Source organism: Embiotoca jacksoni, unplaced genomic scaffold (assembly GCF_022577435.1).
Source record: "Embiotoca jacksoni isolate LCO1_2020_lvr unplaced genomic scaffold, fEmbJac1.0.p SCAF_42, whole genome shotgun sequence".
In the NCBI taxonomy this organism is placed as follows: domain Eukaryota; kingdom Metazoa; phylum Chordata; class Actinopteri; family Embiotocidae; genus Embiotoca; species Embiotoca jacksoni.
The window spans coordinates 123,626-148,238 of record NW_027185395.1 but is presented as its reverse complement, the minus strand read 5'-3'; the positions used below and the strand labels follow the sequence as shown (position 1 = coordinate 148,238).

At 42.0% G+C, this 24,613-nt stretch overlaps 1 protein-coding gene across 1 annotated transcript in view; it reads left to right on the top strand.

Annotated features, from left to right (window-relative positions):
- Positions 1-24,613, top strand: part of tln1 (talin 1) — a 93,403-nt gene that overhangs the window by 66,907 nt on the left and 1,883 nt on the right. Inside the window, exons 46-56 of the mRNA XM_069168947.1 lie at positions 865-1,048; positions 1,204-1,329; positions 1,935-2,051; positions 2,233-2,418; positions 3,626-3,733; positions 11,986-12,091; positions 17,081-17,205; positions 17,500-17,625; positions 18,089-18,151; positions 18,239-18,421; positions 23,750-23,875. Coding sequence (XP_069025048.1) covers positions 865-1,048; positions 1,204-1,329; positions 1,935-2,051; positions 2,233-2,418; positions 3,626-3,733; positions 11,986-12,091; positions 17,081-17,205; positions 17,500-17,625; positions 18,089-18,151; positions 18,239-18,421; positions 23,750-23,875 — 1,450 coding nt within the window. The remainder of the gene's footprint in view (positions 1-864; positions 1,049-1,203; positions 1,330-1,934; positions 2,052-2,232; positions 2,419-3,625; positions 3,734-11,985; positions 12,092-17,080; positions 17,206-17,499; positions 17,626-18,088; positions 18,152-18,238; positions 18,422-23,749; positions 23,876-24,613) is intronic.

Below are 24,613 nucleotides of genomic sequence, written 5' to 3'. Positions count from 1 at the left end.
ACAAGTTATCTATTGTTAGATATTGACCAATGACATTTACAAGGTCTTACCAGAAAATTGGCTATGACTTGGTAATGATTCCACCAATCATGGGGAATTTCGGGAGATACTTTGAGATTGTGTTTGTGATTACGCCAATAAATAACATTGATTGATTGAAATGACAATGACTTCTAGGGGTTGCAAAAAATGTGAAAAATGTACATCTCGTTATTGGCTACAGAGATTCTCAAAAAATTTGTTATGCATGATCTATGGTCAAGACTCAATCCATGAGTACAATTTGGTCATGATAGATCTCATTAAAAAAAAAAATCCCCTATATGTACTACAGAAAAGACATTTTTTTCAGCACATCCAATGAATTGTAACAAAACTGGGTCCATCATTCTATATTTTTCAAAATATGAAGAATCAATTAGCATCTATATCTCCATAAATCTTCTTTTTTTTTTTTTTTTTTTTTTTTACCAAAATCAACACCGGCATCAACTGTTGTCCCGTTTGGTCAAACGGTGAATGTGCAGCATGATGGATTTACACAGACCTTTGACAGACCTAATTATAGTTATCAATAAGGTGATGAATCATGACCTGTAAATAACCATTTCGTTTTTGTATAAAAGTGGAATTTCTAGTAGTCTCAGCATTTTCCAATTATGTAAAAAAAAAAAAAAAAGACCAGAAATCCATTCTGCTTTTTCATTTTCTTTCTCAAAGCTTTTAGTTGTTGTTTTTTTTACTTAATTGTGAGGTCTTGATTAACTGCAGTACGATAAGTGCATCATCTTTGTTTCGTATTATTGAAGCTGGTAGTGATGGGAGGGGATACCTGGTGACTGCATGACTTTTCCTTTTTTTCAGAGAATACATCCTGAAGACAGCCAAGGCTCTGGTGGAGGACACCAAGCTGCTGGTGTCTGGTGCTGCAGCCAGTCAGGAAAAACTGTCCCAGGCTGCCCAATCCTCAGTGTGCACCATTACCAAACTGGCAGATGTAGTCAAACTGGGAGCTGCCAGCCTGGGATCTGAAGACCCAGAGACCCAGGTATGGACCCCCAGAACTGCCTTTTCACAAAACATGTTGCATATTTGTCTGCTCCTAAAGTTGTACAGAGCTGCTACGTTTATGTGTTTAGCTACAATCACTGACTGTGAAGGCATCACATTAAACAGCCAAGTACTGTTGTGTGATCTCTACAGGTGGTCTTGATCAATGCAGTGAAGGATGTGGCCAAAGCTCTGGGCAATCTCATCAGCTCTACCAAGGCAGCTGCAGGGAAACCTCATGATGATCCCAGCATGCTGCAGCTTAAGAATTCTGCTAAGGTAAGACAACCAACCCACAACCACAAGATGTGTCTGTTTTGTTGTTTAGGTATCTGTCCTTTGTGTCTCTACAGCAACACCATCTTAAGTGTGAAACGGTATGAATGAAATAATAATAATTTTAGTGGGATGTTCAAACCCTGCAGATTTTTTCCTCGTCTCTGCACAACTCGCCAATCACAACAAATATTGCATCCATCAGTTAAGATGCTGTTTTTAGCCCTTTAAAGATCACATTCAGTCACACAGTATCTGATATTGTATGTTGCACAATACAATACAATGTTGAACTCCACAACCTGTAAAACATGTTAACATTAAGACCAAGTAAAGACGTTTCAACCACACTACCTCAATAATATGTCATCTGTTGAACTGTGATCAAACACATTTGAATGTACTTTAAACCCAGTAAAGCTGTCGGGCTGTTCTATTACATAAACAGCTATTATTGTCAGTAGGGTACACCCCTATATTTTCAAAATAGATGTATCTAATGATGTCTTTGTGATATCTTATAAAAGTAAATTGTGTCAGTAAATAGGTTTTTCAGATGTTTTTATCAGTCTAATCTGAGGTTATATGATCTGTGATGGCTGCTGTAGGTGATGGTGACCAACGTAACATCCCTCCTGAAGACTGTGAAGGCAGTGGAGGATGAAGCCACGAAGGGGACCAGAGCTTTAGAGGCCACTATTGAGCACATCAAACAGGAGCTGACTGTGAGTGGTCCGAGACTGCAAACATCTAAAGCGATGTTTCTTTACTATTGGGACCGGTAGGAGATGTCCCGTCCAAGGATTCCATGAACATGATGCTGATGCTCTTGGCATTTAATTCACTTGATTGTTGGATGAAACAAATATTGTTAGTCTCTAACTGTCCCCTGGTTTTACCACGCAGGTGTTCAGCAGTTCCGACCCACCGCCAAAGACAACAACTCCAGAGGAGTTCATTCGCATGACCAAAGGAATCACAATGGCGACAGCCAAGGCGGTGGCTGCAGGGAACTCTTGTCGTCAGGAAGATATCATCGCCACGGCCAATCTCAGCAGAAGAGCCATCGCTGACATGCTGCACTCCTGCAAGGTACAAGGGACATTTACAGGATGCCTGGAAGTCATGATGTCCACTACAGACTGACTGTTGGTCAACACAGCTGCCACACAAACAAATGTCGGGATCAATAAAGTCCATCCATCCATCATCCATCCATCCATCCATCCATCCATCATCCATCCATCCATCCATCCATCATCCATACATCTATCCATCCATCATCCATACATCTATCCATCCATCATTCATCCATCCATCCATCCATCCATCATCCATACATCTATCCATCCATCATCCATCCATCCATACATCCATCATTCATCCATCCATCCATCCATCATCCAGCCATCCATCCATCAGCCATCCATCCATCCATCAGCCATCATCCATCATCCATCCATCCATCAGCCATCATCCATCCATCCATCCATCCATCCATCCATCCATCCATCAATCAGCCATCATCCATCCATCCATCCATCATCCATCCATACATCCATCACTCATCCATCCATCCATCATCCATCCATCCAGCCATCCATCCATCCATCATCCATCCATCCATCCATCCATCCATCCATCCATCCATCATCCATCCATCCATCCATCAGCCATCATCCATCCATCCATCAGCCATCCATCCACCAGCCATCATCCATCATCCATCCATCCATCAGCCATCATCCATCCATCCATCCATCAGCCATCATCCATCCATCCATCATCCATCCATCCATCCAGAAATACATACATAAAGGAAATTTTTACCCAGATGTGTCACAGCCTGAGAACTTGAATGCTTACAAAACATATTATTGAGGAAAATACAGCATCAAACAATAAAATCCCATTTACTTTTGTTTAAAAAAATAGCATTTACTTTTATTTAAAACAATAACTTTTTCCTAGTAAAATATAAAAATGTTCATAGTAACATGTGTAACACACAGTAACATCATGATAATGATTACATATGCATTTCTAAGCGGATTTGGATGAGTTGGAGTTACCTTGGAATCATTTGATCAGTCAGGTTGGACGTCTCTTCCCAGCTTGTAAATCTTTGTACTTGTCCAACTCAAACATACCATTCACAAATTTTACATTTCTTGTGGATGACCAAATTATTTCCTCTTTTTGACATTATTAGCAATTGCATTTGAACATGAAAACTGGCTTTCTCTCTACACTGTCAGTGTTTGTTTCAGATGTTGATTTCTCACCATTTGACTTTCAGGAAGCTGCCTACCACCCTGAGGTCAACAAGGAGGTCCAGATGAGAGCTCTGCGCTATGGCAACGAATGTGCTACTGGATACTTGGGACTGCTGGAGCATGTCCTGGTGGTAAGACCGCATTATTTTCCACAGTTCAAACATCTGAATTTTTGCTTCTGTCCAAGTCCTGGAGCTTTTGCATGACAGCGTCTATAATACAACCACCTTGTAGCTGCAGCCGCGAAAAGTTAAATAAACAAATATCAAGCGCCTCTTTCAGAAATTCAGCCTGAATGAGCAGTAAATTCAAATAAAGAAACAACACTCGAAAGGTCGAAATGTGAATGGCAAGTGATGTTTTGGATGCAAGTGTCAAGCAACTACTAAATTACAGAGGTACAATTTAACATACATGGAAGAGTCAGGCCGTTGTCCAAGGACACCCATAAATACCTCACTACTTAAACCAAGATGACATTAATCCAAAGAAAAAACTATTAATACAGCAGGATGGTGGTGAATTTCAGCAATTTCAGATTGATAATAATAATTATCATTGTGTGTTTATAGAATATATATATACACACACAGTATATAAGTATATAAGTATATTGCATATAGGGGAGGCACGGTGGTGCAGTGGTTAGCACTGTCACCTCACAGCAAAAAAGGTTCTGGGTTCGAATCCGGTCCTGGGCCTTTCTGTGTGGAGTTTGCATGTTCTCCCTGTGCTTGCGTGGGTTCTCTCCGGGTTCTCCGGCTTCCTCCCATCATCCAAAAACATGCACCTCAGGTCAGGTTACCTGGCGCCGTGCTAGTGGCAGCCTGCTGCAGCAGCTCCCCCCTGAGAGCCCCCCTGCTGTAGTGAAGACATTTCCCCTCGGGGATTAATAAAGTGAAAAAAATCAACAAAAAAAATCAAAAATATACTTATCTATGTTTTTTTCTTTGCTCACATCCTATTCTGTCCACCTTCCCTTTCCCCTCCTTTTATTCTGCATCCCTCACAAATATATATATATATATATATATATATATATATATATATATGACCTTTATTTAACCAGGTAAAATCAATTGAGAACCAATTCTCATTTACAATGATGACCTGTCACAAATAGCCACACATTCCTGTGGCCTTGTTCACATGTATTTCCCCCACTAATATACAACTCTGGATCTGTTTTGTTCTACCAAACATTTGTTTTTGTTATATTGTTGTTCAATGATTCTGTTGAGCCTGTTGTCTCTGATGCCTTTTTTAAATACTTAACATTGCAATTGCAAAAAAAGCTGTTCTTGACAAACACTTTTCCCAGACCAGATCAGCTGGCAGTCATATTTTCCAAAACTCTTGTTTAATTGAAATTTTATGTGATACAAAAGATAACCTGCAAAAACAACTTTAAAAAAAAAAAAAAAAAAAGGGAAAAAATAGTATTTACTGGACATAGAAATGTTATGACTATAGCTTCTGTTCCCTGAGGGAGAGGCATAGGTACAACACATATTTTATGGGATATCACGCCCCCACGTGACCTGACTGAGGTGGAGGATTAACTAAATGCACCTTTTCAGCTCCATCCAAATCCAAATACTGTCCATCGTGACTGTGATGCGGGTAGACAGCGGTTTATTCCATGTTTAGGTCAACTCCAGGCAGGAAAAACCCAGCGAACGGTGACATTTCAGAGCCGGCGGAGTAGAGGGCCACTCCACCTCCGGTTTCTAGGCTGCTCATTAGTACAGCAAGAAGAAAGGGTGTGTCATCCTGGCTAACCGGCACGGTAGCGGCGGCATACTGCCCCGACATTGTCCTCCAAAGAGCTGCGTAACTCCAGACCGAGGTGCTGCACGACATCATCATGACTAGCAGCTCGCTGAAGCTGTGACTTGCTGACGCTCTCGGCGGACTCTGGCTCCAACTCGGCTAAACTTTCCACATACTCCATGCGGTCAGCCCAGTTACCAGCAGGAGCTTTGGTTAAAAGCTCCTCAACGTTGGACTCAGATGAAGCTGGATCCGCTGCCTCAGAGGGCAGGGGTCCTTACCCAGAACTCACCCAGAACCGGAGCCCAAAGTTCACAATCCACTGACTCAGTCGACGCTCTCTGAGCGTGGACAATCCCCAGGCAGATGGGACTTCTTGGTGGTCTTTGGTAGTTCCTGGTGGTCCCTGGTGGTCCTTGGTGGTCCTTGGCGGTCCTTGGCGGTCCTTGGTGGTCTTTGGTAGATCGTTGTGGTCCCTGGTGGTCCTTGGTGGTCCCTGGTGGGCCTTGGTGGTCTTTACCCCTGAAGACAGGGGCGGACAGAAGACTTCTTTCTCGCCGGCTTAGGTTTAATGCACATCCCGAGTCACGAAACAAATTCAAAATTAGCGCTCCGATGGCTAACACAAACAATGCTGTTAAGCTCACCTCGGACCGGCAGTAGCCCAGCAAACAACAGAGCTAACTAGCAGTAGCTAGTGAGCCTGACTCGGTAGGGGTGTTCTTAGCGAGGTGAAGAGCGTAAGAACTGAAGGATGACTGCCGTAAAGGCATGAATATAAGTGTCTTCACTCCGGTCTCACGTGTTGTACCGAGTGAATCAACTGAAAGGGAACCAGTACATGCGCAGCCCTCTAACGGGCTTTGCTGTTGGTAAATCCCATCGAGGCTCCACCTCAGCACCCTGACAGGTCTTTCAGGAGGTAAACCACCACCCAGCTGCTGTAAAGCCCCGCAAACCCCACTGCTTGTCTCTTTCCCCTTTTGAACTCAGCAGCCCAACCGAGACCAGGACAGGAGCCAGCTGGGCCTTCAGCAACAGGCTGCACACGTACTCATAGAACTGGAGTTACGTCCAGTAACTACTTTTTGGTTATTAGGGATGAACGTACTCCCAGATGGGCCTGAATCAGACAACTGCACCAGGTGTGCATATCAATCTGGCACTTGGGGTCTCCGGTGCCACAATTAGCAAGAGGCACTGCGTTTGCACTGTGTGGAGCAGCGGCAGCATCAGCCTCAGCGGAGGGAGCATGTACAGGAGCCAGCGTGGCTGGAGAACCGGACGGGCCCGGAGCGTTGTTCTTCTTACAAGTAGGCCGGCTCACAATCACTCCATACAGGTGCAGCTGTTTCTGGGGAGAGGCTTCGTTTTCCCCCTCGGACATCCAGGAAGTCCTGCTAGAGCTAGCCGCAGCATGGCGCTCTCCCAATGTAAGATAAACATATCAGTAACTGGATGTTGAGCTGTAGCTTACCTTTATTAGCAATGATAATTCAGATGCGAGGTCTAAGCAGTGTGGCGAACCGCTCCGTTAGCACTGCGAGCACAATGGCTAAGTGTTAAAGATCCTTTCCTAAGCTGGAGGAAGAAAGCATCATCCTTGTCCCCTAGCAGCCCCCCCCCCCCTACAGCTGACACTTGTGCTCACCTGTGTTAGTGTTGATGCAGGAATGAAGCTCTCTTAGAGGATGTACACTTTGGCATAATGCCCTTTATTGAAAGTGCCAACGGAGCCTCTCTTTCAACGAAGAGGAGACTTTTGGGCGGCGGCTAGCGCTCTGTTGCTCGGTTTCCTTCAGGGATGGCAGGCCGAGCAAGAGGTTCCTGTCTAGAACCTGCGATGTGCACACAGAGCGGCTGCCGTTGACAGCGAAGGCCAGCTTGTCGAGGGAGCCAGCGAAGAACGCCATGTTGCCATGTTGTCATGTTGTCATGTTGTCATGTTGTCATGTTGCCATGTTGTCATGTTGCCATGTTGCCATGTTGCCATGTTGTCATGTTGCCATGTTGTCATGTTGCCATGTTGTCATGTTGTCATGTTGTCATGTTGCCATGTTGTCATGTTGCCATGTTGCCATGTTGTCATGTTGCCATGTTGCCATGTTGTCATGTTGTCATGTTGCCATGTTGCCATGTTGCCATGTTGTCATGTTGCCATGTTGTCATGTTGTCATGTTGCCATGTTGTCATGTTGCCATGTTGCCATGTTGTCATGTTGCCATGTTGCCATGTTGTCATGTTGCCATGTTGTCATGTTGCCATGTTGTCATGTTGCCATGTTGTCATGTTGTCATGTTGCCATGTTGCCATGTTGTCATGTTGCCATGTTGTCATGTTGTCATGTTGTCATGTTGTCATGTTGCCATGTTGCCATGTTGTCATGTTGCTAGCCAGACTGCTAGACTACTGAGCGAGAGGTGCTGGTGTAGTAGCGGTCTTCTAGTGAAGTGAGCATTAACAAGTCCCTCCAGCAATATTTTTCTTTTATTCCCACGATTTTTCCGCCAAAAAATGTCGTCAGCAGAAGCTGTGCTAAAAGAATTACAGCATAAAGTAAGTCTTTAAAAAAACAAACAACTCTGTTCACCGGAGGGAACAGGAAGGGGCGGGGTTTGCTGAAATGTGGCCTTCACAATAACATTTTCTAATGAAATGTTTGTGATCAAAGGAAGTGATTCCATATTACTGGATGTTAAATGAGTTTTCTCCACACGTCCATTTGTCAGAGACGTCTCTTTGTTTGTTTCATCCAGCAGGTCTATGTGTTGAATGAACATGAATTAAACAGCATCTAAAGCTCTTATTTTGACAGCTGATGTAGTCCTTGTTTCTATATTCCAGTCACAGACGCTCTGTTCTGGAAACATACGCAGTTTCTTTTTTTTTAAATCAGAACTAAAATATTTCTGTGATGTGCAGCATGATTATTATCACAGGAAGTGATTACAAATTTATTCCTTTTTCAGGTAGTGATTCAAAAAATCTCATTTAACTTTCTCAACTTGCAATTTTGTCTAATTCCTGCAATTTTACAAAAAAAACCTCACTTAAAACTGCGCAAATTACATCGCAATTTAATGAGAAAATCGGCCGCAAAATCAAACATCTTTGATCGAAACAATCACAAAAAAACTGCAAAATCCTGTAGGTACCGGTTGCGGTAACCTGGACCCTCGCGGGCCACGAGAATAGCCGGGTCCTCTCCTAGTAGACATAGCAGGCATCTTGTTCTGTGGAGGGCTGGACTCCGGCGGATGAGTAAAAAAGGGAGACGAGCAACAGGGTTTTTGGTGCTCGAGAGCCGCTGGGCAGTACCACAGGGCTCCCTCCTGATTGGTTGGAGAGTACAAAAGATCTGCTTCAGGGTGGCGCTATGATCGGATCGCAGCACGTACAATTTGGAGCAAAAATTGTGAAAACTATTGCGTAACACATGATCTCTTTTACAATAATTTATTTTAAAGTCAGAAAGTGCTTGCTGCAGAACAAAGAGCATAAACTGTAACTCAACTGAAATCTCCTTGATTTCACCTCTGTCACATTTGTTTGTTGCTCTACATGTTCAGACAGCATTATTGCTGACTGGGAGGAACCATTGGGCTTTCACCTCATCCACTTTGAGCAGTGTTCTTTTTTAGTCATCTCTGACTCACCCATCTGTTTAAAGCACATGTAATGAATAGTCATTGACCTTGCACACATGACCTTTCTGCAGGTCACTGCAATTGTGCTGTTAAAATAGCCCATAACATACCCCTTTAAAAGCACTGACAAGATCAACATCTGTACGGTAGGTATGATACATTCCAGACAGAATTTTTCTAAATCATCATCTCTATTAGCGTGTTGTTTTCCCCAGCAACACACTTTGACACATACACACACTGCTACCAATGCCCTGCCCCGTCCAGCAGCTGTCCCTATCGGTTGGTAAAGACTTTCACTGGAACAGGATGAGGATGCCTTGTTTAGAGGCTTCTCAGAGATGCTAATAACCACCCATTCACTACGCTGGTGCTCGGATCAAACTAATGTCTTGACTAAAGTCTTCAGCAGATTTCAGATCAGCTTTGCTGATGGACAGAAGGGGGTGTTTTGATAACATGTTTTTTTTTATTCCGTCATTGCACAGGTCGTCAGATGGAATCTGGTTTCTAAACACATTGAGTCAGTCAGATAGTGGTCATATATCATCAGAACTGTGCAGCCACACTGTGAGCTGCATGTCTGTCTGCTCTGACCATTCCAGGGAAGATCACTTTACATATGTGCGTCTTGTCTCAGCTGCTCTTCTTGTATTGTTTCGGTGACTTCTCAGACGAGGAGAGTATCGATAGAAAACACAGTAGCACCGCTGAGCTGCTGATGGTGTTTGTTCTGTAACGTGGTTTGTTGGTCGTCGATGTCTTTGTCATTAGATGAACACGGAACATTTAACCTCAACATTTTACATGTGGGACCTTTTTCTGGTATTGATGCATGGATTTGTTTTTGTGACACAAAACATTGCGTAGGTCCCGTCTACCGCTATCTGATGTTGATTCATCTGAGAGCATGTTTTCTCTGATCTTCAGGTTGTGCAGGATGTGTGGATGTGTTTGCGTTTTGCATTAGTTTGGCCAGCTGCACGCATTCCTGTGCTGTTACATCGTCATCTCTATCTTCCTATTACGTCACATCTGAATGAACTTGAGATGGGTTTTTGGCTGAGCCTTGTTAATGCCCTGCACCTGTCGCTCTCCAACCTGAATACTGCCAGTCTGCTCAGAACAGTCTGAGGACACCCAACTGAAACACAACCATATCTGTACACTGACAAATCAAACTAGTACGCCATTATTGTCAGTCAGTTATGAGAGGCCCAACACTTTAAATAGAATATCACTATCTCGTTGCCTAAATGATGTTTGAAAGGACATTATCTGTTGACCAAATCACATCCGTGTTCACAGGTGAATAAAATCTGAGAATTACACTTTCATACTTTATACTGAAGTACGATGCTGTGGCCACATTGCTGCCTCAGAAATCCTTCATTCTACGTAATGAACGTTTGTGTTTGAGGCAGTAATTCTATCCTACAGATACAGACTCTGCCATTGTGCATTTCCTGAATATACAATGAAAACATGATTTAAAAATGCAATGATTTGCAATTCTCATAAACCCATATTTAATTGAAAATAGACTAAAGACTTTTAAATTCTACAGAGATTTCTGCAGATTATCTGAACCTTTTAATGAGTTTAAGTATTGTAGATGATGATGATGATGAACGTGTTTGCTGGATTCAAATTCAAAAAGCATATATTTTACATAAAACAATACAATTTCTCCGTTTCAGCACTTGATATGTTGTCTTCAGTCTATTTGCAAATAAATAAGGGTTTATGAGATTTGCAAATCATTGCATTCTCTTTTTATTTACATTTTACACAGCGTCCCAACTTTTTCGGAAATGGGGTTGTATATAATAACAAAAGCTGTCATGTTAAAAATAAACAGGCATAACAGAGAAGACACTTAAATCACAAGTGAACAGAGGGTGCCTGATTTTAAGAACATATAGGTTTTTTATTATGTCTTTTAAAAAAAACAACCTCTGCTTCTATTTTGAAGTGTCGGAGAAATCCAAAGGCCTGATGCAAATATATGTGTATGTGTGCCACTGAAACTGTGTACATATCAGGGCAGAAGTATGCACACTCATTATTTTCATCACATATAGAGTCTTGATGATGTCAGTACACATAACCTGTTCAGCAGGAAGTTGTTTTTTTGTGTTGCCAGCGTCATTCATTTATCACATGGACTTGATAATTGTCATTCGTTCTGACATCTTCATCATCACTGATTTAGTTTGTAGCAGTCATATCAAAACTGCACAATAAATGATAAATAAAGACAATCCTAACACAGTGAAATGAAATGATACCTACAATATAAATAATGATAAGACATGTGATCACACAACTGTAAATGTGACACTTTTTGTCTGTTGTTTTAGAGGGACTTTAGGCTTGCATGTTCCAAATTGCTTTGCAAACGGTAAAATTGGCTTCTAGCCTAAATTTTCATTTTTGATTTCTGCCTTCAACCATTCTGTCATTCACTTTGTCACCCTTAGATTACTAAAACAAGGTGTGTCCTCTGGGCTGAAGTATCACTGTTCTCTGTGTTGTTTATGTTTGGAAAATAAAGTATTGCTGGATTAGTTTTTGTGTGCATCCTTCATATAGTAGAAGTAGCCCCTATTGTTGATGCTTTTGAGGGCGGATTTGATCCAGTCTCCCTTTGACTTCACCCTTTTTTTTGTTTTTATGATGCAGACAGATAATAACATGTAGATATTATTCCCATCCTCTCAAAGCATTTGAATCAAAGGGTATGTAACACAATAGTGAAAAAATTTCCCCTCGGGGATTAATAAAGTAAATACCTACCTACCTAGTGAATAATGTTAGCCATCTTTATTTTCTTCACATCAACTTTGCACAGGCTGGGATTTGATCAATTCAAGTAAACATGTTACCAGTACTAAGGATGAATTCAACAAAGATTAAAAAAAAAAAAAAAGGTTCTTACGTTTTTTTTCCTAAATCCACAGATCATCCAGAAGCCTTCTCATGATCTGAAGCAACAGTTGTCCAACTACTCCAAACGGGTGGCGGGCTCCGTCACTGAGCTCATCCAGGCTGCCGAGGCCATGAAAGGTATCTTGATCTTTGACCTCTAACAACAGATAGCAAGACAATTCTACAGTTCTCAGGGTGTGTCTGCTTTTTCTCAATTTGCAATCTAATGGCGACAGTGTGCTTATTGGTCTGACTTGTAAGGATCACCCAACAGCTGTAAGCCTCGAGCTTTGATCTTGATAGTAAGAAGTTCGTTCATGTTAATTTCTCCTTATTTATGATATCAAATATTACATTCTAATATAATTAGAAGTAGAGAGCAAAGACCTCCACTGAGGCCAATAGTCCATTCTTATATAATATTCAAATCTGCAACAAACATGTCTGGACAAATTTCCAAAACTATTAGAATGATGTAGAGATAGAGAAACCACTTTCCCAGAGTTGTCCATAATGACTACTTGCTTTATTGAGTAAGTACAGACCCGCAGTACCCAGAGGATTTCTGCAACCTGGATACTGAAGCCTGATTAGCTACACTTAGCTGGAGAGAGAAGTAGAAGCACAGGCAGAGAGAGGAGGAAGCTAGCTGACAGCTGGCGGACCTCAAATGACACTTTACCTGTAGAAATAGAAATTTAGCAAAACAGCTTCGTTAGTTGATGTTAAAATTCAACGTTTTCCACTGGACAGAGATTTATGCTGTGTTCTAAATGACAAACTTCCCTCACTACACTAACACATAGTGCTCCTCCATTTCAGGACTCTGTAGAGCAGGAGGTTAGTGATCTGCACTGACAGGAAATGACCTCATCATGTGACCACATCACCCTCCAAAATATCTTTAATTATTTTACCCAGAAATCAGTGTGTTTTTGTGTCCTGTTTAACACTCAGTAAACACACTGATTCTTCTGTCCAGCAGCAGCAGTGGAAAAGAAACATGTTGTGTTCAGGAACAGCTGCAGCTTCCTCACACACTTACTTCGATCACATCTAGATTACATCTGGAACACAAGTAGAAACTCTGGAACACAAGTAGAACATCTGGAACACTAGTACAACATCTGGAACAAAGTGTAGAACATCTGGAACACAAGTAGAACATCTGGAACACTAGTACACCATCTGGAACAAAGTGTAGAACATCTGGAACACAAGTAGAACATCTGGAACACTAGTACACCATCTGGAACACTAGTACAACATCTGGAACACAAGTAGAAACTCTGGAACACAAGTAGAACATATGGAACACAAGTAGAACATCTGGAACACAAGTAGAAACTGGAACACAAGCAGAACATCTGGAACACAAGTAGAACATCTGGAACACAAGTAGAAACTCTGGAACACTAGTACACCATCTGGAACACAAGTACAACATCTGGAACACAAGTACAACATCTGGAACACAAGTACAACATCTGGAACACAAGTAGAAACTCTGGAACACAAGTAGAACATCTAGAACACTAGTACACAATCTGGAACACAAGTAGAAACTCTGGAACACAAGTAGAAACTCTGGAACACAAATACAACATCTGGAACACAAGTACAACATCTGGAACACAAGTAGAAACTCTGCAACACAAGTAGAACACCTGGAACACTAGTACACAATCTGGAACACAAGTAGAAACTCTGGAACACAAGTACAACATCTGGAACACAAGTACAGCATCTGGAACACAAGTAGAAACTCTGGAACACAAATACAACATCTGGAACACAAGTACAACATCTGGAACACAAGTAGAAACTCTGGAACACAAGCAGAACATGTGGAACACAAGTACAACATCTGGAACACCAGTAGAACATCTGGAACACAAGTACAACATCTGGAACACAGCATTAGTGTTGGTGTAATACAATATTGTGTATGCACTGAGATGAATCTGTAAACAGCATCACATTACAATGCAATGGCAATAGGAAGCTACACAATACGCATCTGGTACGCCACATGTCCTATCTCCATCACATGTCCTATCTCCATCACATGTCCTATCTCCATCACATGTCCTATCTCCATCACATGTCATATCTCTATCACATGTTCTATCCCTGTCACATGTTCTATCTCTATCACATGTCCTATCCCTGTCACATGTTCTATATCTATCACATGTTCTATCTCTATCACATGTTCTATCTCTATCACATGTCCTATCTCTATCACATGTCCTATCTCTATCACATGTCCTATCTCTATCACATGTCCTATCTCTGTCACATGTCCTATCTCTATCACATGTTCTATCTCTATCACATGTCCTATCTCTATAACATGTCCTATCTCTGTCACATGTCCTATCTCTATCACATGTCCTATCTCTATCACATGTCCTATCTCTATAACATGTCCTATCTCTGTCACATGTCCTATCTCTATCACATGTTCTATCTCTATCACATGTCCTATCTCTGTCACATGTCCTATCTCTATCACATGTCCTATCTCTGTCACATGTCCTATCTCTATCACATGTTCTATCTCTATCACATGTCCTATCTCTATAACATGTCCTATCTCTGTCACATGTCCTATCTCTATCACATGTCCTATCTCTGTCACATGTCCTATCTCTATCACATGTCCTATCTCTGTCACATGTCCTATCTCTATCACATGTTCTATCTCTATCACATGTCCTATCTCTATCACATGTCCTATCTCTATAACATGTCCTATCTCTGTCACATGTCCTATCTCTATCACATGTTCTATATCTATCACATGTCCTATCTCTGTCACATGTCCTATCTCTATCACATGTCCTATCTCTGTCACATGTCCTATCTCTATCACATGTTCTATCTCTATCACATGTCCTATCTCTATAACATGTCCTATCTCTGTCACATGTCCTATCTCTATCACATGTCCTATCTCTGTCACATGTCCTATCTCTATCACATGTTCTATCTCTATCACATGTCCTATCTCTATAACATGTCCTATCTCTATCACATGTCCTATCTCTATAACATGTCCTATCTCTGTCACATGTCCTATCTCTATCACATGTTCTATCTCTATCACATGTCCCTGACAAAAAAATTATTGGCTCTGCTTATGATTCAGATCTGCTCAAAACATGTTCTGGGTTCTGTCTTGATCCATGCGGCACCCTTCCACCAAGTTTCATGAAACAAGATGATGCTTGTTGTTTTTCTATAATCCTACTGACAAACAAAAACAATGAAACATTTATAGAGGAATATTACAAATTTACAAGTCACTAAGAATAAAACTTCAGATTTTGACTTGATGCCCCAAATAGAAATATCTACTGAGGCAGATAGGAACGCCTATCAGACATGCTCCAGGTTTTATATAGAGCTCTCCATGCAAATGAGCCCTGGCAGTAATTTGGAGGAGGATTAGTTAAATACCCTCTTTAGAGTTCTACAGTTTCACACAGCTCTCTTCTGGGATCACCCTCCTCAGTACAAATTACATTAAACTCAAGACAATTTCATGAATGCATCATCTGTCAAGGAGGGAACGTCATCCTCGGAGCTCTATGTTGCCGATTCATATTCCTCTGCTCCAGTTCGAGAGGACATTTGCTGTTACTGAATCCTGCTTAAGGTGCTTCCATTCTAGAGGTGGCGTGAATAAGACACCCCAGTGGCTCTGAGAGATGAAAGCTCGATGACTGATGTGCAGGATTGGGACTCAGGACAGGATTTTGATCTAATCCAAATCCAGCATCAAATTCACCTATCTACTGTGAATTCCTTCAAACACCCTCTCCAGTTCTTCCAGATTCATCCTTCTGCAAGTCATTAATAGCGCAAACATTCTGTTGAGATTTGTTATCATCCTTTGTTGGCAGAGGGCAACGACATCTCCGTTTTTACAGCCTAATTAATCACCAGAAGAAAAATAAACCAACAAAAAATATAAATTCTGATGCAATGAAATGGCACCTTTCTAACTTTTATATCTTCTGTTTAAACAAACAATGATGCAGTATTACTATATTAGGTTGATATAATATGAGGAGGAATTGTATAACTGACTGGACAACGGAAGGAAGGACTTCCTGTGATGTTGAGTGGAGCATTGAGTCATTCTTCGTCTCTGGCTGAATGTTCTCTCCTCTGGTTAATCAAAACACTCTGCATAGGTTGGGAGATGTTGTCCATGTCCTCTTTGACACTGCAGGCTGACTGTCCAGCTCCAGGACTGAGCTGGTTGACTCACTAAGTTCGCTGAGTCTTTTGGTGTTGTCCAACTCTGAGGCTTTTTCAGCCTAAGAGTTGTACAATTTTGTACAAATCACAAAAGACTCATAAAACATTGACAGCCTGATGCCACAAACATTGAAAGACTGGTTCCATAAACGACAGTCGTTGCAGAACTTAGATAGGTGGCAGATCTCCTTGTTCATACCCGAGTGTGCAGGGTAAAGAGGAAAGTCTAAAAACACCGTTCCGAAGCTGCACATGCTCAGGACGACCGGGAAGGTTCGTCCATCCTGCACAACACAGGAGGTGGCCGTCATCCTCATCCTCAGCAGTGCAGGCTGAATGGTGCAAAAAAGGGCAGGAGAAATTTTTTTTAAAAACACAACAGCGTCCCTTGGCCTTTCCCGGTTGGTGTGCAGGGAGGCATTGAGGAGCAGGTATATCATGCCGATTGCATTTCTGATGGCAGCATGAAAATTCACACTGTTCATGAACGATATGAGGAACATGACTCAGTAGTTTAAGGTGTGACTCTGGCCTCAAAATGATCGAGTATCTTCGATATGTATTGCAACAACAGCAGCTTCATCACATAACTTTAAAGGACTTAAAAGGATGTCGTACTAATGTCCTGCCACAGGGAAGTGGTGTCCAAATTTAAGTTAAATGAGAATCTTAACAGAGACACAAGAGGTTCAACAAATATATCTTTTAACGTTAAAAGAAATGTACAACTGTCTCTGGGAAGGATATTTTAAAGATGCAGCCTCTGCTTTCTTCTGAGGGTGGGTTGCTCCTGTGGAATACAATGTCAGTGTTTTTAGGGTGAAAATAAGCCAATGCTATTTGTGTTTGGTGCAGGCACAGAGTGGGTTGACCCTGAGGATCCCACTGTCATCGCAGAGAATGAGCTGTTGGGAGCGGCGGCGGCAATTGAAGCCGCTGCCAAGAAACTGGAGCAGCTGAGGCCAAGGACCAAACCCAAGGTGAGAGGGCTTTTTAGAGAGCACAAGCATTCACACCGGGCTTGTTAACCTCGGTACAGGGCCACATGCGCTGTGTGTGGGTGTGTGTTACACGTCTTCTGCGTTAGCTCTTCACACCATGAATGATGGATGTCCCACAGACCTTAACCTGTTGACCTTTCAATTATTGTCCTGCTCAGAGTGCTTGTGATCACCAGCTTGTCCCCAGTTAGTAAATAAGGACGGTGTCTTTTTGTCTGCGTCATTGTCTTGTCTACAGTTGATTGTCTGTTGGTTTCCCTCTCTTGTCAACAGGAGGCCGATGAGAGCCTGAACTTTGAGGAGCAGATTCTGGAGGCTGCCAAGTCTATCGCAGCTGCCACCAGCGCTCTGGTCAAAGCTGCTTCAGCAGCACAGAGGGAGCTGGTAGCTCAAGGGAAGGTACGAGGTTGATCTGTTTACTTATAAAAAGCATTCTGCACAAATACACAAATAAGATCTACATAAATAATATTAAGTGAGTTTCTCCAGTGCTGCTCACCACAATTTGCTTCTAAAAAAATCAACAACCACTAGTCAATTTTTTGAGCACATTTCTTTCCCCACCAAAAACTGCTGAATGAAATTCACTGAAGGAAAAGATTGCAGTTTTAGGATACTGCCTGTCAAAAATAATCTATTGTAGAATCTAATTTCATTTCTTCCACTTCAGGTTTGAATCACAGATGATTGTTTCATGCGAGATGTTTGGGACAATTTCCCAAAAGATTAATTTGCCCATCAATGTCATTTAAAATCAACAGTGTGTTTTGCACATTTTACACTTTTGATATCCATTGATGTTTAAGCAACATTCATGTCCTAATAAAACCAATGAACTGAGTTCGTTGTCATGTCTTTTCAGGTGGGAGCGATCCCAGCCAACGCAGTCGATGACGGACAATGGTCTCAGGGGCTGATTTCAGCTGTAAGTCTTTTCTCCTCAAGCTTTATTTTAAGAACTTTCGTAATGATTAGTAAAACTTCTTAACCTTCGATGCCTTCGACTCATCAGGCTCGAATGGTTGCCGCAGCAACCAACAACCTGTGCGAGGCAGCTAACTCTGCAGTGCAGGGACACGCCAGCGAGGAGAAGCTCATCTCATCAGCCAAGCAGGTGGCTGCCTCCACCGCTCAGCTGCTGGTGGCCTGCAAGGTGAAGGCTGACCAGGACTCCCAGACCATGAAGAGGCTCCAGGTCAGCACTGCATGTTAATGTCCATATACCTGCTTCACACACCGATCCATGGCTGGGTACTGTAGTGTCCGGGGATCCAATGGTTTCAGGGAAGTTCAGGAAAATATCCGGCAATTTTAAAAAGTATTTTTCAAACAGGGAAAGTCATGGAATATCATAGCCTAGTGCGAACCAGAACCCATTGTCCCCCCGCAAACTTAGTTAATTTGAACCAATCAGCATGCACCGAAACCCTCTGCCACTGCTGCTCACACCTACGGCCCGTGTCCACCAGTGTTTTTTCCTGAGTACAGCATATTTAAAAATTGTTTTAATGAATGCCAGCAGCTTGCTGAAGTGCTGAGCTTTCATTCTGCGCTGACCGTTGATTGTCGACGGGTTTTTTTCCGGTCAGCGAGAGATTGCACTGCCTCTTGTCACTGTCACCAGCCATCCAATCACAGTGAAGGAGGTGCGGGACAAACACAGTTAACACTGCTCACTGATTGGTCCGTCTTTGGGAGTGACTGTGCAACGCTAATATGAGCCGAGTCACCAGACTATATTTACAGCAAAGAAAACCGAAGCTGTGAGCCACAGTCGGCGCACATTTGAGTTGCCATTAATCAAAATGTAATATTTTCCATATATGTAGTTACAACGTTAGTTAGCCAGTTATCGTCACTGTGATTGTTTGGTGGCATGAGGCCGGGAACACACTGTCTGGGTGGTGTGTGTGTGTGTGTTACCTGTTGCTGCGTGGTGTCATTGGATTAGGGCCAAGCTAAAATATACACGGAAACCAAATATATAATCAGAGCAAAAAGCTCTGATTAAATATTATTAGGCTCTAATTATGTCATGATGACACTTTTCCCCGCTGCTCTCTCTCTCTCTCTGTATCACTTCTCTCCAGTTGAGTTCGTGAGTTGCTCTGAACGCGGTAAACACAAACCACGTCTGATTTTTGGTTACAACTCATCACTTGTCGTACCTCAAAAATACAATACTGATGGCCATAATCAAAGAGAAACTCATTGACTCAATGGTAGAAGCTGCAGTCGGTGTGGATAACACACACACACACACACACACACACACACACACACACACACACACACACACACACACACACACACACACACACACACACACAACCAAGCTGCAGTTAGCCACACGCCGGGCAGGCCTCAGTAGTCAATGACAGAAATAGAAAATGTCGATTTTTAGGTTGGGAGTAATTACCTTCATTGTCAGATAAATTCTTTCCCTCTGCAACCAGTATTTAAACGTGTATTTCATTTCTCTCATTGTCATGGAAGGTGCATGTGCAGCCCGATTTCACTAGAACTGTTGCTATTTCTTGTCTGCTCAGCACTTCCGTTCATTAGAGGTCATGAAATTTCTGCTTTTTAGTCAGTGAAAGTCAGGAAAAGTTTGACATTTGACTCGGAGTGGGAACCCTGAATGTCAATGTGGCACTTCGGAACATCTTAGTTCGTTCTTTACCAACACAACTGAGATGAAAGTGAACTCAGTCACCCCCCAAAAAATGTATATCATCACAAGAGTGAACAAAAATGTTAAATGACAGAAGGTGGCATTCATTTGTTGTCCAATGTCACTTCCACAGCTGTAGTTTATCTTACAACTGTATTGATTCTGCACCGAGGAAAACCCCGGATCCATTGATGTTTTAGTATTTACCCACTTGGCTTAATACACCTCCAGGAGTGAACATGACATCGATGGACTGGTCAGTTCTGGAGAAGGTTGTAGAACCGAGCAGACAAAGTCTGGATACAGGAAGCAATATCAGTAATGGAGAGAACAATGACACCAAAACCAAGTTTCAAGTGACAATCTGGCAAAATGAGATGAGCGATGAGAGTTTTAAATACTGCAAAGGAGTCAAAAACACATGATGTCTTTGGGGAAACGGAGCTGGGACTCGACTACGAAGCAGGATTTACAGTTAGCGAGGGAACTTAACTTTAAAACTCTTGTTTTTTAGTTTTTTTAGGGTTACAGGTGGTTCACTTCTGACCAGGATACATCGCCCTGCAAACTATGCTGCAGATCCGTTCAAGATAATAGACCATAAAAGCAGTCTATAAAAACACCCCCTACCACGCCCACCTTTTGTGTTGCGTTTGTTTGAGTTGGAGTCATTTCCTCGACTATTAAGTCCGAGGTTAAGTCCGTCGTCCTGCTTCATCAGACTGACATCTGATGTCGGCAAACGCGTTGTGAAATGTGTGACCCGGATCCGTATTAACGATTCAGACCTGCAATCACGACAGTAATTGCTACAGGAACAATGACATTAGTCATGCTTGCAACAGCTGAGGTTGTCGGAGAGCACGCAGAGTTTATTGATATTAATAGGCCGGCTTTTGAACGTTTAGGGTTACAGGTGAGCTGCGTGATTTGTACCGCTGCTACATAAGGATTAGCATGTTCTATATTTAGCACAGGAAATAGTTTCCTTTTACATACAGCTTTCATTTCAGTATTTTTAAAGAGGTACGCCAGAGATTTATCATGATAGTAAAGTAAAGTCGAGGAACTTACAAGAGAGCTGTAGAGGCTTTTAGTCTCTCGTCACTGGATCCTGCATTTTCTCACATCAACACAATTAGTTTTTGAACGTTTGCCTGGTAAATGTTAAAACCTCCATAGAGATGATATTTCTATGACATCATCAGGATTTGTTTTTCAAAATTAAATGCACATTTCTGCTAAAAAGATGTTCTATGTTTTTCTCATTCCACTCCACTGACTCGATAGAAACAACCCGTCCATCCAGGAAGCTGCCATCTTGTGATCGTATTGATTTAAGCACATTCAACCAAAGGGTTTGCAATTTTGCAAAATTCTCACAATTTCATAGCAGGAGCTCCGCTTGAAGGCATTTTGCCACAAAGTTACAATTTCCAACCAAAAACTTGCTTTATCAATAAAAAAGAAAACCCCTGATTTACAGTTCTTTTGGTTCTTCAACCTCCAACATCAGAACAAACCGCCAGTTGGACTGGAAAACAGGAAGTGACAGGTTTATTCAAAATCTTCACAAGTTGCATCTAAAAAAACAAAACACTGCTCTATTCAGCATTTGTGATCGTCACAAAAAGATCTTGTTGAGGGACAGAATAATGTAGCAGCGGGGTCGTTGTGACCTTTATGTGAAACTGATGCGGTCAGTTGCGAGGCGTAACAAGTACAAGTATGTCCCGTCACCTCATCCACCCAAAAATAAGGCTTTAAGGCTGCGTGTATGCTAGCTGCGAGCACATCGGCCAGCTCATATTCTCTGATCCAATCAGCAGTGGCTTATCTCCTCCTGTTCTGGGCCTGCAGCTGCCACTGCAGTAATTCCCATACATTTATGTCTAAGAGGAGCTCTGGAAACAATCCACCCGTCTACCCACGGCACCAAGAAGTGGAAACGTTAGCCCAGATCTACGATTACACCAGCAGCGTTTGCTTCTTTGCCGTGATGCTTTTTAAGTGCTGAACAATGTATAGCGCTGTCCTCCACCCTGAGTCACCAGTTTATGTTGTACAATATAGTCATATAATCTTCATTAAAACCATAACAGGCGCACCGAGAGGTTGTTTGAAATAAAGCTGACGATGGCCGAACAAGAGACTTTAGCCAATGAAGAGCTTATATTTAGGAATTCGTTCCATTTTAAAGAAGCCGCGGAGGAGTAGGAACACCCCCCTACGAAGTGAGATGGTTTCTGGGTTTGTCTGGGAGGGTTTAACTCTGTCTGACTAACCAGGCTGTACAACTCCAAAAAGAGAAGCAGACAATCCAAGTACCTGTTGGAGGCTCGGCCTCCTCCGGCTTCAGGTGGTCAGGTGTGTTTCACCAGAACACGTTTCAATACGCAAAACAATATTCACCACGACGACACTTCTTCTCCGGTGATTTATTTTTGTGTGCAACAGTTCTGTTTCGTTTCTTAAATTCCTTCCTGTTTTGTTTTTTTAAACTAATCTTGTTACAGGAGGCGTTCGTCGTCATCTTTAGCGCTACTTTGTCCATCCAGACCTTTTACCTTTGCTGTTAGCGATAGTTTTCTTTTTCAACCCCCTTTTTTTTTCTCTTTTTTTTTTGCAACCGTTAACACAACCGGTGTAAAACTGGCCGATGACAGACGGCTGCGTCTCCGAGACCGGATCACATATCGGCACATACGACAGCATTAGTGGCTCTGCATGCGTGTTCGGAGCCGGTGGGCCGAGCGCTGCCGGATGATGGCGTAAAATAACAGCAGTCAACATTGGCGGCGAGTCAAACATATTTTCGTAGTCATTTTTTTGGTGTCTTTGGAAAGCATCATTCATTTAAATACAGACAGGAAGTACGCAACAAAGGTTCTGACAAGCAGGTTTTTTAACGCCGGACCTTCCAGCTGTCGGACGAGTCTCGACCATCTCACAAGCGTCACACCGACCGGATTCAACCTCGTAAAACTTTATGGACAGATTCTGTTTGTTGTCACATTGAAAAACGAGATGACTTTGTCCATCCGGGTTGCAGTAAATGTTAGTTTGTGTACGTGGAACATCAGCAAACAGGTCGTTTTTGTTGATTTAACCTAATGAATGATAATTATTATTTTCTTTAATGAGTCAGATTCTGTCAGAGCTGTGAGGAGGTGATGGGATGTGATGATTCAAATTATAACAGGATATTTCTGTGTTCATTCAACAATTCATTTGATTGTGTTTGTTCGGATCAGCCCCAGTAGACACGTCCTGCCACGAAAACAGAGAGCGTTCCAGTTTAGTGACGTCTGTGTAAAGAAGTGATGAAGTTATGTTTTATGAACCAACAGTAACATTCCAGCCAAATATAAACCAGTAGAGGAAGATTAACGAACGTCTGTGCGAGTTCTCCGGCTCGTTTCACCTCGCAGAGCCACAAAAGGAGAAAAAGCTGCCGAGCCGGCCAATGAGACGAGTCCTGTCCGTCCTCGTTGCCTTTTACAGACGTTTTCAAGCACGGAGTCGGAACAAAAAGACTGTTCTGGTTTTCTCTCTGAGGACTGATGGAGGTTTTCATTCCCTTTCCTGGAGTTGCTGTTCAGTCTGTCTCCACATACCAGAAAACACTGAACCACGTTAGAGATATTAGGACATCTTTTCAGCAATGAAGTTATATTCACTACAGCTTTCTTTTATTGTTTTTGTTCAATTAAAAAGAACGAATTAAGCTTCTATTACCTGATTTTTTTTTTCTGGAACTTTCAGAAGGTGACTTTGAGGCCCACTTGTCTTTTTGTGAATTTATTATTTCCAACATTAAAACTCTTTTTTTTTGGTTTGTTTCTTCAGGCTGCTGGAAACGCTGTGAAGAGAGCCTCTGATAATCTGGTGAAAGCAGCACAGAAAGCAGCATTTGACGCCCAGGACGACCAGGCCGTTGTGGTCAAGAGTAAGATGGTGGGAGGTATTGCTCAGGTGAGTCACCGGATGTCTCAAATCACATACTGACGTGTATCTGATGGCGCAAACTTACTTTGTGTAGTGTTTGAATTTTGTCGTCTCACTTTTTGGAAATGACCACTTCAAGTTATTTACCTGTATATGAAAGGATATTCATGTTCAAAATAAACATACTAATGGCTTCAATCTCAACAACAGTAACAATGTTAATGCTCAATTAACAATGAAAAACAAATTCGAAATGAGCATTTTTCTTTTGTTCATAAAATAGTACAACTTTTCAGTTTCAACATTTGATATGTTGTCTTTGGCTTATTTCAAATTAAATGTGTAAATATGATTTTGCAAATCATTCTTTTCCGTTTTTACATTTTTCCACAGCGTCCCAACTTTCTGAGACGGGCTTCTATTAAAAAAATACACTTTAGAACAAATACTATGTTGTTCAAACACATTGCAGTGTACATTTCCAAATCGAATGAACTTTGATTCAGTAACATTAAGGACAGACTTCCACACGGTCCGTTCTTAATGGTTTTTTTATAACGTACAATGACATGAAACTCCGCAAAAATAATGGCTAATTTAACGTTACCTCGTGCTTTCTTAATGTCGGCATGAGGCTTGTTAGCCAATGGGGATTATGTTAGCAGCTAACTTCAGATCAGATCAGATAAATGACCTCTGACACTTTGCTTTGGCACGTTGAGCGTTCCCAAAGCTTTAACCGTAGTTTTGGGCTCTTGACTGACT